Source organism: Bombus fervidus, chromosome 3 (assembly GCF_041682495.2).
Source record: "Bombus fervidus isolate BK054 chromosome 3, iyBomFerv1, whole genome shotgun sequence".
NCBI lineage: Eukaryota > Metazoa > Arthropoda > Insecta > Hymenoptera > Apidae > Bombus > Bombus fervidus.
This window is the reverse complement of record NC_091519.1, coordinates 4,307,564-4,319,682: the sequence shown is the minus strand read 5'-3', so window position 1 is coordinate 4,319,682 and position 12,119 is coordinate 4,307,564. Positions and strand designations below refer to the sequence as shown.

Here is a 12,119-nt window from a genome sequence, read left to right as displayed (position 1 = left end):
AACATAAGGCAAAATGAAACGTTGTAGAATTATATTTAGTATGGAATTAATTTTATGCCATTTTATGTATCTCTAACTATTTTAAAAACACAGTTTGCTCGAATTGCGTATGCCACCCTGTATAAAACTTCCGACAAGTTCGTACAGAAAATTGTGATTGTACAAAAAAAGACTGTTGCTTAACATGGAGCAGTCGTATGTAAGAGAAATTGTTCGATCTGTAAGAGTACTTGACATGAGAGAGAAAGTTGTTCCGTGATTTTACGATACACGATTATTTGCTTAAGCCTGAGCGTAGAAAACTTGACTTGGTTGCAAGCCAGGGGGCGTGGATGATCGTTATCAAATGTTTGCAAATTTAAACTTCCACAAAGTTGAAGATAAAATAAACACTGTTAAGGATAAATGGAAATTCAAGACTCCACAGACAAGACATATGCAGGATAAACGTATTTCTTAAATGATATATTTGCGTCAAGTAGACGTCATTAGAGCAATTAGAGCAAAAATAAAAATTTTTAACAAAACTGTTGTGCAATCTTCAGTTGGTATACGTATTTACACTAATTTCTAATTTCTATCTGGCAGATCTCCTATTCCGAGTGTCAGAAATGTCCGTAAAAATGGATTGCAGCTCTAAATACGAGTACCTACATCAATGAGATTAAACATTTTTTTATGAATTAATGCTTTCGTTCTCCCTTCCCAAGAAAAATCACCTGCCAACGTTAATATCGGCCAACATCAATTATCCAGTATCGCTCTATACGATAGATGGTTCGAAACGGCCGCCAGAACCACACCAAACGCACTACACGCAAACGTGGTTGCATGAATCGAGCGTTCGCATACGATTGGCCCGTATTATCCGCGACATCGCGTTTATTAAAACGACCCATGGTGTGTCATAGACCATTTCTCTCGCGTACAACCGTAAAACTGCCTCTCGTCTCTGCCGACCATTAATTACAAACAGCCGGCAAACAACGATAAGACGCGATTCATCATTATCAGAACACTTTGTATGAGTGAACGAGCATTGTTAAACTGACCTGATGCACAAATCGACACTTATTCATCAACTTATTCGTTCATCTATGATATCCGAGCGATGACGCTGAAATATACATATGTATATGTACTTTGAATATCGATTTCAAATACTTAACTCGAGTTTATTCAAGAGCAAACTAGGGAAAATTCGATTTTTTTTTTTTTTTTTTTTTTTTTTGATTGTCGACTATTGTTAATTAAATAGGCCGAGAAGCTAAAGTAAATTATTCCAAATTTTACACTATGAAATTTATATCTTTTCCCGCCAAAAGAGTAATTCCTTAATTTCCTGATACTTACCTACATCGTTTATAATTAAAACTTTACAGCTTTTCTTGTTCATTATTGATTGAAGTTATACGATTTCGTGAAAATTTTATAAGCTTATCGCGATTCTATGATTCATTTGTCGATTCTACGATGGATTGGCATCAAATCATATCGTTGCGTGTAGTGCCGTTCAAAGATACTCCCATCCAACGATCCAATTGTATGCTATTGGCTAAAGAGGGGTTAATGGCGAACGCTATGTGTTCGCCATAATCGCAAACGCGTGCGTCCGACACACGTATCTACTTTCACATTCAATCCGTTCTCTTTGCGATAGCCGATATCCTCGGCCAAGCGAGATGGTTTCCATCACTAATAGTCAAGAAGCGTCTTATGTTATGGACTCACGAGCCTGCGCTCTCGAACGAACCACAGGAAGGGAAAGCCGTAATCTCGTATTGAGAAGCGTGAAACGACTTGTGAGAAAGTTGCTCTTTGGTAATGAGTCACGCATGACATAACCTTTATCGTCGTTTTTGGTATCTTTATCAATAGAAATTTACAGAAGCAGATGCAAGTTTATTTAAAATAACATTCCCAAAATTTTCCGACTCATAACCCTTTTCCATAGTAGTCAAATAACTGGCGATAGTCGAGCGAAGCTAATTTTAACAGCTATTATTAATTTCAGAATAAATTCTGGTCGTGATCCTCCGAAAAACACTTTACGAACCTCTTAGACATTGCGAATCACAGCTTGGAAATTCAAGCGTTAGATAGTTTTTTAAATATGCAACTTTTGTTATCCAGTATTATTTTTAACATAAAAATAACAAAAACAACATTCTCCTTTTCAACAGAATTTGTAAAAGATGTACTAAATGCGTTCTATATTTTAACAATGTAATGATTTACGTAACAATACGTAGAATGTCCGAGCAATCACTGCCGTGTGAATTGCTCTTTATTCATGAATTCTGTGCTGAAACTTGATCCACGCGAAAGCTTCACCGTGCCATTCATTTATATATCACTGCTGTATAATGAAAGAGGAACGTGACTAGACGGTTCATGATTAATGAAGATGTTTTTCGTGATAGACGCTGCCGAGGCATCTATCGCGACTTTAATTTGTACGATCCTATGAACCTACCTTCATATATTACATTTATATATTTATTATAACAAGATAATACGTGTCAAACTCGTGTACCAACGATCAACCGACAAACCTAATCCTTTTCCTATCGTTTTATTTGCAGGAATTATGACCCTTACGAGCAGCCCGTGTGAGCTAGACAACATGAGCTTGTTTCAAGACCTCAAGTTGAAAAGGAGGAAGGTCGACTCCCGATGTAGTAGCGACGGTAAGAAATCATTTTCTCTTTCCTTTTCATTTAGTGACATCTATTTCGTGTGTAAAAAATGTTACCCCTCATCGACGGATCACAAAACATCTCCTTATATTTTATCGACTTAATCTTAGTATCATTCCCCTTTCATTTTTCAACGATTAATATCCGAAAACTTCGGTTTAGTTCCATTTTAATTATATATAGCATGAAATAGTTTCGTCGATAAGTCACACGACGTACGATACAATAGAACACTCACATCTCGCTCAGCGATCGTTCATCCTTGTCAGGAAATCGTTATCATGTGAGTTCAACTTTTCCTGAATTGTTATCGGCGCATTATCGCGCGTTGCACTAGGTATCTTTGCTTGTGAAGGGAATTACATGGGTGACAAGGTATAATTCAACTCTGCGTTCAACAATGGTAAAACGTGTGATTACCAAGTTGAATGACGTTGTCAGAACTAGAGAAGTTGGAACACTCGTAAATCTCTAATTGTTGAGCAGTAATTGTTAATTGTAAAAAGAGCAAAACAATATCGTATCGAGATTTCAACAGCTGTGGTAATCGTGTCTTTGAGAGGAATCGTATATCATTGTCCGACCAAAGCTTAGCGAGCGAGCGAGCAACCTTTCTTCTTGAGAATACCTAGAACGAGCCATGAAAGTGATCAGCGCAACTGTAATGATTAGTTGCCGCCCATAATGCCGATTTTCATAACATGCGTACATTACACTACATATGTCGTATAAAACGTGTGTGTAGCATCAATCATGTTTCATCTGTTCCGCTTTGAAAACCATAAACGAGTAACTGTATCATTACATTACATTACATACGAGATCACAAACTTCTAGAACCTAGACTGGTGGTCTGCGCTACGAATTTATTATATCTTTCCACTCAGCGGACATTTATCGAAATAAAATTTTTGGATCACCTCCAATGCTGTCTAGTGGTTTTGCAACAAAATAAACGCGAGTTATTCAAGTAATGGTGTCAACAAAGTTGACTCGCATTTTAGTTACGCGTGTAGTCGCATTGTCATCGTGTATCGGTCGAGCTACATAATTTTACCATGCATCTTTTATTTGAAGGACGTTGAAGAAATATGCGCATATTCGTTTCCAAATACAATTGAATCCACTAAAATAACTAATTTAATAAAATTTAATAAAATTTCAAATCGGAGAATCGTAAAATCCGCGAAGCTACTCAGGATAATAAATTGTACAAAAAGGCAATAAAACCTTATTGCTTGCAAAGAGAGACAAATGTGACAATGCAATGAGAAAAAATCCCTCATGGATCTACTAAAGGCAAGAAATAATAAACTACATTCATTTTTATTTACATTACGTTACATTAATAATAGAACAAAAATACACATGAGCTTATAGACTGACCTGATATGTACCTAAATATCTATCATCTAAAGTAAATCATCTAAAGCAACGACAAAAAATTAATAACTTAACAAAATGATAGGCGGGCGAGAGATAATAAGCTGCTCTAATATCGTGCCAGGAATATCAACTTCTTATCTCCTTCCAATCATTGCCACTCTCAATCTTTAACACCTATTACGTCCGTCACTATAAAATTGTATGTTTTACGCAGTTCCCTTTCTTGAAAATCCTTACGCTCGACCAGATTTAGTCATCGGCGACTTCAGAGAAACGCTATAGACGCTTCTATTATTGTGTCTCCTAAACACGGTTTCGAGTGGTCGGTTATGAAGGACTGGTTGCCGTGGGGCTAGTTGAGGCATCGCGATCGCGTTTGTGTAGTGAGTAACGCGAAGAGGGAAGGTAGTAAGTTCAGAAAGAGAGGGGGTGCTGGTTGCTAGCGGTGATGCAGGGTTGAATATCAACCCACGCGGTTTCCCGGACGTGCACCGGTGCTAGTTCGGCTTCGTCTGAACTCGCGCCAGCACGCGATAAACCACCTTCCATCGTGCCCTCCACGCACAAGCTATCGAAAATCTAGCGAATATAATTAACCACTGGACGAACAAAACAGAGGAGCTAATTATCTGTGGCGAAAGAAATCTATGAACAGCTGTGCGTCAATTAAGCTGCATTGATTCCTCGAACATCATTCGCAAACGTAACCGGAACCAATGACCCTCGATCTACCGGCTATTAGAGGTCAGAGACTGTCGTTGGCCGGAAACCGAATCGATGATAACGACGGTGAACTTGGATTGTTGTTATGCCAGAAATAACGTCGATTTGGAAGGGCGTATGCGGGATCGAGTTTCATACGATAAAGTTGACGGTTCTTCTTCTCCCTTTACCGAAGACGGACGGTTCGTTCGCGAAATGGCACATGAATGAGCCAGTTTTCCGAGGGACGAGTATTCCAAGCGAGCCACATCTTGGAGAATCATTGATCTTTCGCTCCGGGGCCACGCGCGAGCAACGTCATATGCGGAGGAACGTGCGACGCAATTACACGGTGACGTGTGCCGGCCAGAACGGCATAGTGTTTTATGAATGTAACAATATAGAAAAATTCTTGGACGAGTACCAATCGCTCTTGATATCTCAACATAGTAACCGAGGAAAGTGATATTTTCTTCGTATTCTGAAAATAAAAGATCGATCGGATCGTGTTTAACGTCATAATAGGATACGTTAGTTGATTAGTTTCTCATCATGTTCGTGAATGTGCTGCGGCTAACTTGTTACGATCTGGTTAAATAATGTTAACACGACACGAAATCTATTCCTTTTCGTTTTGTTTCATTTTGTATTGATTCTATTTTTTGTTAAATTTATTATTTTGTACTTTGCTTTGCATTATAATTGAAAATGAAAAATATATGATAAAGAGAATAGAAGACAAACGGCGACAACAATTACTAGATGGTTATTGAAACTCTAGTTTAGTGCCGATGATATTAGTCGACTGGTACCGCATGAAGGAGGGGATCGATGCTTTTCGGTGCGTCTGACCCATGATATGCTATTCTACTGAAAGCTGCTTCTTGCATAAACCTTACGTAAATATAATTTTTTATAAACTTTCAAAAAGTACGTAATCGTTTTTATCAAAATAATATATCTATATACTATTTAATATATATCAAAGATTTACATATTTAATTTGATACAAGGTTTTTATTCGTGATAAGCAAATAAGTGAGATTAATAGCACGCTTTTGTACCAACCGAAGTACACAAAAATTTTTCATTAAAATTAAATCTAATATTTATCCATAATACGTGCCAAAATCGAAGGATATTCTTTAACAAGAATATTAAAAGTAATAAACCCGTAATAACGTATAGGCCATATACCAATCGAACATGATCATTTTGAAGAGGTGCAAGGATATAAAAGTTACAATCGAGGATATCAAGGAGACAATCGATGAAAAGAATTGAGTTTAACAAAGAACTGTGATACTCTACGCAACAAGTATTTACATATATACATTCTACGAAGCTTGAGCAATCGTTCAATATCGACGATACATATATAGAAAACGTAATGGAGAAGTTGAATATCTATGATGACGAAACAATGGACTTTACATTGAAAAATAGTTTCTTTTTCACGTCTAATCTTTACCGTATGGAGAACTGGAACTCATTGAACATAAATCTAAGAACACTTCAACCACTAAGAACACCGTTGAATAATTTTCCATCGTATTCCTATTTGTATCATCCGTACAACGCTTTCTCAATGTCACCCTATCAAAATTATTTCGACTTCCGTCGTTACTTCAGATCTCACCTGATAATGGCCCCGTATGCGATGCTAGATCATCTATACTGCTGCTACGGTTCAAATAACCGTTATTCATCGATATTCGGTAAACAGACGATTTTAAGTTTCGAACATTCGTGCCTGGAACAGTTTAAACCCACGTTCTTAAGAACTTTATCAAACCGTTCAGTTTATGTAAATTCTTTTGTCAGTTTTCAATTCTACACCTCGAGGAAAAAGCATAATCTCGCTCATATTACAAATTCAGATTTAATTTCTATTTTATTACGTATACTAAAACAAAGTTCAGTTTCTATCTTCTTTTTTTATTCATATGATTTTTATTCCACGCTGTTTTATCAGCAATGGCAAACTAGTTCTGCGAACTATTTTAGCTAAATATTTTGTTGTTTATTTATATTTTTCGACAATTCAATTTTTACAGCCGGAATTATATTTACAATCATATCAGTTCTTATAAGTAAAGCAGCAAATTTTTAAATGACAAAGAAGAATAAAAGATGCAAATGTGAGTTTATACTGATCCATTACAGGCCCCCACAATAGCGCCAAACCATAGCACGTCAGTACTTTGAGCGTTAAATATTAATCATACAAGGACAGACATACGATCATCTTCGTAACATCGACATTATTAATTATTCGCTGTGATTGTCGCGTTGATCATCGACTCATTCGCTGATGATGAATGAAGTTCTCGTCGTCTCCTACAGTTACGCGACACGTGATCAGAATCGAAAGGCTTGAAAGCAGGATTGAATAACTGGCGGAAGGAATCGATTCCAACCGTTCCTAAGGGGTAGGGGGGATATCTAAACGAGAGGAAGACAATGAAAGGCGGTAAATGAATAATCCACGGGAACCGATTTTCACGCTGATCGGTCTATTAATAGCTGTGAGAACTAGTACCTAGGTACCTACAATCACAACCCGACCTTGTCAACTGCATTCCTTCCTTGACCTACACGAACAGCCGTAGTCCCCACATCCTTTTCACGATCTAAGCACTCCGAACGGGTATTACACTTTCGTGTTGGTCGCGTAAATTGCTCTCGCTACAAAATATCCTTGCAGCTGCACGTGCAATCTCGAACACTTCCCGCACCCTAGGGCACGGTATAAAGGGAAAACCATTCCACGACTGAACAATCTCAAACTAGTACTACATGCCACAATGTTACTGCTCTCGCTAAATTTCTCATAGAATTAAAACGACGGAAATATTTTGATCGTTCCGTTTATGAATATCCAAGTTGATTTTAAGATAGCCATATTTTCTTATTTTAATACAAATATAATTAGAATGAAAATAAAAGTTTTTATTATATACATATGTGTATGTGCATATATATATATATAATATTCAAAAAGAAACATTTTATTCTATTAGTCTTAATCTTAATCTATTAACAGTTTTAAAATGGAAATTAATTTATGTGGAAAGTTTACTTTTTTCATCGTTAATCGATAGTTTTGTAGTATTCATTCTGCTATCAAAATTTAAATTAGATTCTAATATTTTTTAATAAATGCAAAGTTGCCATGGGAAGTAAAAGAACACGTATGCATAATATAATAGTGAGGTGGTTATAACGTGTAGGCGTGTTTAATAAAGTAACGAGTGGATAAATTCGTAATAGTCAGATCTATTAAAATAAGTATAAGTACAGAGATAGTGTATGCCGGTTGTAATCGTCGCTCGCTCCATGCTACTATGCCGATCGAAGAAATGATAATAATACTCTGTCTTAGGGAGCACGTTTATACATTTATATCAACGGACGATACCACAAATAGTTAACCTTCTTATGTAACTCGTCTGAAAATTACAAGAAGCGGCGATAACAATTTGTTCGGAGTTTATTTGCCTTTAGACCTTATAAACCAAAACAACGTTAGTATTCAGAGGTACAATAATATGAGTCTCCCCCAAATTTGAATTTTCCATTTCAACCTAACTTTTTCTACGCTCATATGCCGCTACAATAGTAAAATACAAATATTTGTTCCATTGTAAAGCATAGTATTCCTTTTCTGCCAGTGTAATATAAGGTAATTCGGCCAGTTAATATCTCAAACGTCGACATCGGAAAGAACAATACGATAAAAGTCGAAATATATCCATTGAAGGTGTTCGATTTGATTTTTAAACAGATGGGTACGAGCATGGTTCTTTTGAAACTCGTCTGTCAACGTTATAAAACCTCGGATTGGCAGCCCACCATGATAAGTGCTATTAATCTTCGTAATAGACCACCAGGCATGCTTATGCGCAATGATTAATAACATTTTCATATCTCCTAGAACACCAAAACCAAACCTATTAACGCGAAACATCGGAGTTCGAGACGGTTACGCGATCGTTGAACCACATAGTTTAACCAGTGAACAAAGAAGAACCACATCTCGCATAACTTTTATAATCTCGTGCGAATCGCGCGTGAAAGCGATGGAATCGTTTAACTGCAATAATTGTTATTAATGCTCGGTGAAACGCGGTTGCTTAACCATGCAAGAATAGTAATGATCAATACGTTACGAGTTACGGTACGAAGTGTCAAAACAGAATGCAGCAACGTGTTCATCTCTATTAGGCCAACATCAGATCGATATACAGATTACTTGCAGCGACGGAGCTGAATCTCTCGTTCAACGATTTGCGCTTAGAACATCTGCAAATTAAGTTTTCATAGCCAAGCATCGTCAATTTTCATCCTGTTACCAGGCAAATATTTCTTTTCACATGATCGCAAAATATTTCGCACGATTACCGTTAATATAACTCCATCCAAGAATCTCAATGATCAATTTCGATTTTCTTAAATTGCATCGCCGTCATTGATGCGTTTCCAGTTAATTCGTCCAAAGATCGTAAAATTCGTTCGTTAATAAAATTTCGGTCAGAAAATCGTCCTTCATCGTCATCATCGCCATGATCATCACGACCAAAATGGCAGACCATAATCATGTGTACATGCGTCAAGACTAATCACGCTTCATCCACGTCCGTAATCGCGGCCTTTCCAAGGTAAACGTGTGCCAAATGTTCCATCGAGTATAAACGTGAGACCAACGCCTTATTTCTCAGACTCCCCGGTATCCCTTGGATCAGCAGGCTCGCCGCTCGGGATCCAGCCGGCGGACGCTCCTTCACCCATAAACTTTCCTGCTCCAGGGGAGAGCATGGCAGACACCTCGACCCTGTCGCCGGAGGCTAACATGCCGAGCTCGCCGGGCTGCCCCGTGGTCAAAGTCAAAAGCGAGTATCTGCTAGGCATCCCGAGTCCGGGGACACCGCGAGATCCTCTTCGTGGAAGCGGGGCGGCAACTGGCTTGGAAGCTCGTGATACTACCTGTTCGGACCGTGCGTCACCCGATTCAGTCTTCCCTGATGCCACTTCGATGGTGGGCTACAGAGTCGTCGAGGAACAGCAGCAACAGCAGCAGCAGCACTATCACCAGCAACAACAGCAGCAGCAACAACAACAACAACAGCAGCAGCAGCAGCAGCAGCAACAGCATCAACAACAACGTTCCGGTACACCCGTACCAACCAGGTTGTCGCCTTATTCGCCGATGCAAGCGGTCTCCACGACTCCCATGCCTCAAGAAGCGACTTCAAGGAGCGACAGCCCCGACAAGGGTGACTTATCGTCGGCGCAGACCAAGGAGGAGTCCGATAACTCGGTTTTTGACGGAGGAGGTGGCGGTGGTAGCGGCGGTGGTGGTCGTTCGGAGACTTCCAGTCAACCTAGTCACCGGAGCAGCCCGTCTTCTCAATACAGCCCTAGCCAGAGTATGAGTCCTAGCGCGAGCGCGACACACGCTACTCAACAACAGCAACAGCAAACACAGCCAACACCGCTGAGACCCCGAGTGCCCTCGGTGCCACCTCACCTTCTAGCTCACCATCAATTTTGGTCACAAAACAACGGTATACAGGGGTTCGCTACGCAAAGGCTATTGAACGGGGTCATCAGTAGCGCTGTTAACTATGGACAGAACGCTGCAGTTGCATCCACTAGTAGCAGTACAAGTTTGAGCAGCAGTACAGGGAGCAGCGGGAATGGGGCAACTTCCACGAGCACGGGGGCAACTAGTACAGCTTCCTCGTGTAAGTCAGAAGTCAGTCATAACGATAGATATTCTTACTTGACATTTAATCCGAGTCTAATACATTAAGCACTTTGTATTAACGTATCACCTCATTCAATCTTGCTCAGTTGATGGAATAGAAATTTAAAATAAGATTTTAATTGAAATACGACATTTTATTTCAGGCGAAACGATGAAACCACCGACACAAAGGCCCACGCCAGCGCCCCCAAGACCACCTCCCACCGTGATCATGGGTGAAATCGGTGGCGTTCGGACGATGATATGGTCCGCGCCACCATTGGACCCCGTACCACCGCCAGCGGCTTCGTGGACGGCAACGGCCGCCGCGGCATCCTGTTCCTCCTCAGAAGAGTCGGCTGCCCAGCTACTTTTAAATCTCGGACAGGAGTCCAGAGGCAAACCATCCTCCGTTTCCTATTCTTCCGGCCCACCACTCAATATGGAGAGGTTATGGGCTGGCGATATGACGCAATTACCGGCCGCGCAACAGATGCAAGCGCTCAACTTGACGGCTTCCGGGTCCGGTCAAACGTGGGAGAGAAACGGAGGAGTTGTCAAGTCCGAGACGGCATCGCAGTCGATATCAGTCGCTCCACCTGCACCACCGATGCCACCCCAAGAACACGAGGAAGACGAAACACCTATGATATGTATGATTTGCGAGGACAAGGCTACTGGTTTGCACTACGGCATCATCACGTGTGAAGGGTGAGTGGTGCAACGTTCTTCTCTCTTTTAACGATGCATTAGATAATAGAGTAACAACTATTCGTAGCAGACAATTAGCGTTTAATGATTTCTGGACGATGTACTTGTTTGCTTGATACATGTTAATTTTTTTCAAAATCATTTAGAAAACTCGAATCGATTTGAAAATATCGATGGAAATTGATTAGTTACGACTTAGAAAATCTTTTGACAAGTAGCAATTATCTAAATAAGGTTATCTTAATGGAAAATAAATTAACTTGCAAATGCGAGGAATAAAATCAAATTCAGTAGAATTGTATTCATAGTCCGTAGAGATGATGTGCAGAGATAAAGTGCTTTTAATCGTTCAATTTATTGGAAACTAGAATAAGTTATTAATTGAAAAAAAAAGTTGCTTGTAAAATCTTTCAAATGCATCAACGAACAGTAAATTATAAAACAGAATTTAAAGTGCAAATATATCTCCTCTCATTGTTAAAAATATTAAGAATAACGTGTATTACTTGTACATGTATTAATACCAAAAAGTTCCAAAAATATCTTTGTTTCGCTATTTCATAAATAGAGAACAAAGACATTCTTGTGAAAGGCGAGGAACAACGAGTAAATTCTTCAAGATATCGCTGGCGATGCACTCAAGCACGATGAGGTCGAAGTGTGATAATCAAATTAGTCGTCTGCAAAACTGATCCCGTTGTATATCTCGAACAGCTTGGTTTGGAATGCCATAGCGGCGACGCGTTACGAGTCATAGATTCGGACGATCCGCTTAATTACAGATAATCAAGCGAAACTATGTACGGAAAGTTAAGACTACACTAGTCACGATACCTCGCGGCGAACTCTGACCTTTAGATGCTGCTAAATAC

General features: G+C 39.3%; 1 protein-coding gene across 8 annotated transcripts in view; it reads left to right on the top strand.

Annotated features, from left to right (window-relative positions):
* Nucleotides 1-12,119, top strand: part of Hr4 (nuclear hormone receptor 4) — a 148,538-nt gene that overhangs the window by 123,675 nt on the left and 12,744 nt on the right. For 5 of the 8 annotated variants that reach the window (XR_011803286.1, XM_072022986.1, XM_072022987.1 and 2 more), the window contains 3 exons: nucleotides 2,586-2,690; nucleotides 9,509-10,534; nucleotides 10,701-11,247. Coding sequence is in view for 7 of the 8 variants with exons in the window: in XM_072022985.1 (XP_071879086.1) it covers nucleotides 2,586-2,690; nucleotides 9,509-10,534; nucleotides 10,701-11,247 (1,678 nt within the window). In the remaining variant the exon portion in view is untranslated. The remainder of the gene's footprint in view (nucleotides 1-2,585; nucleotides 2,691-9,508; nucleotides 10,535-10,700; nucleotides 11,248-12,119) is intronic. The other 3 variants (XM_072022990.1, XM_072022991.1, XM_072022989.1) reach the window with 1 other exon arrangement.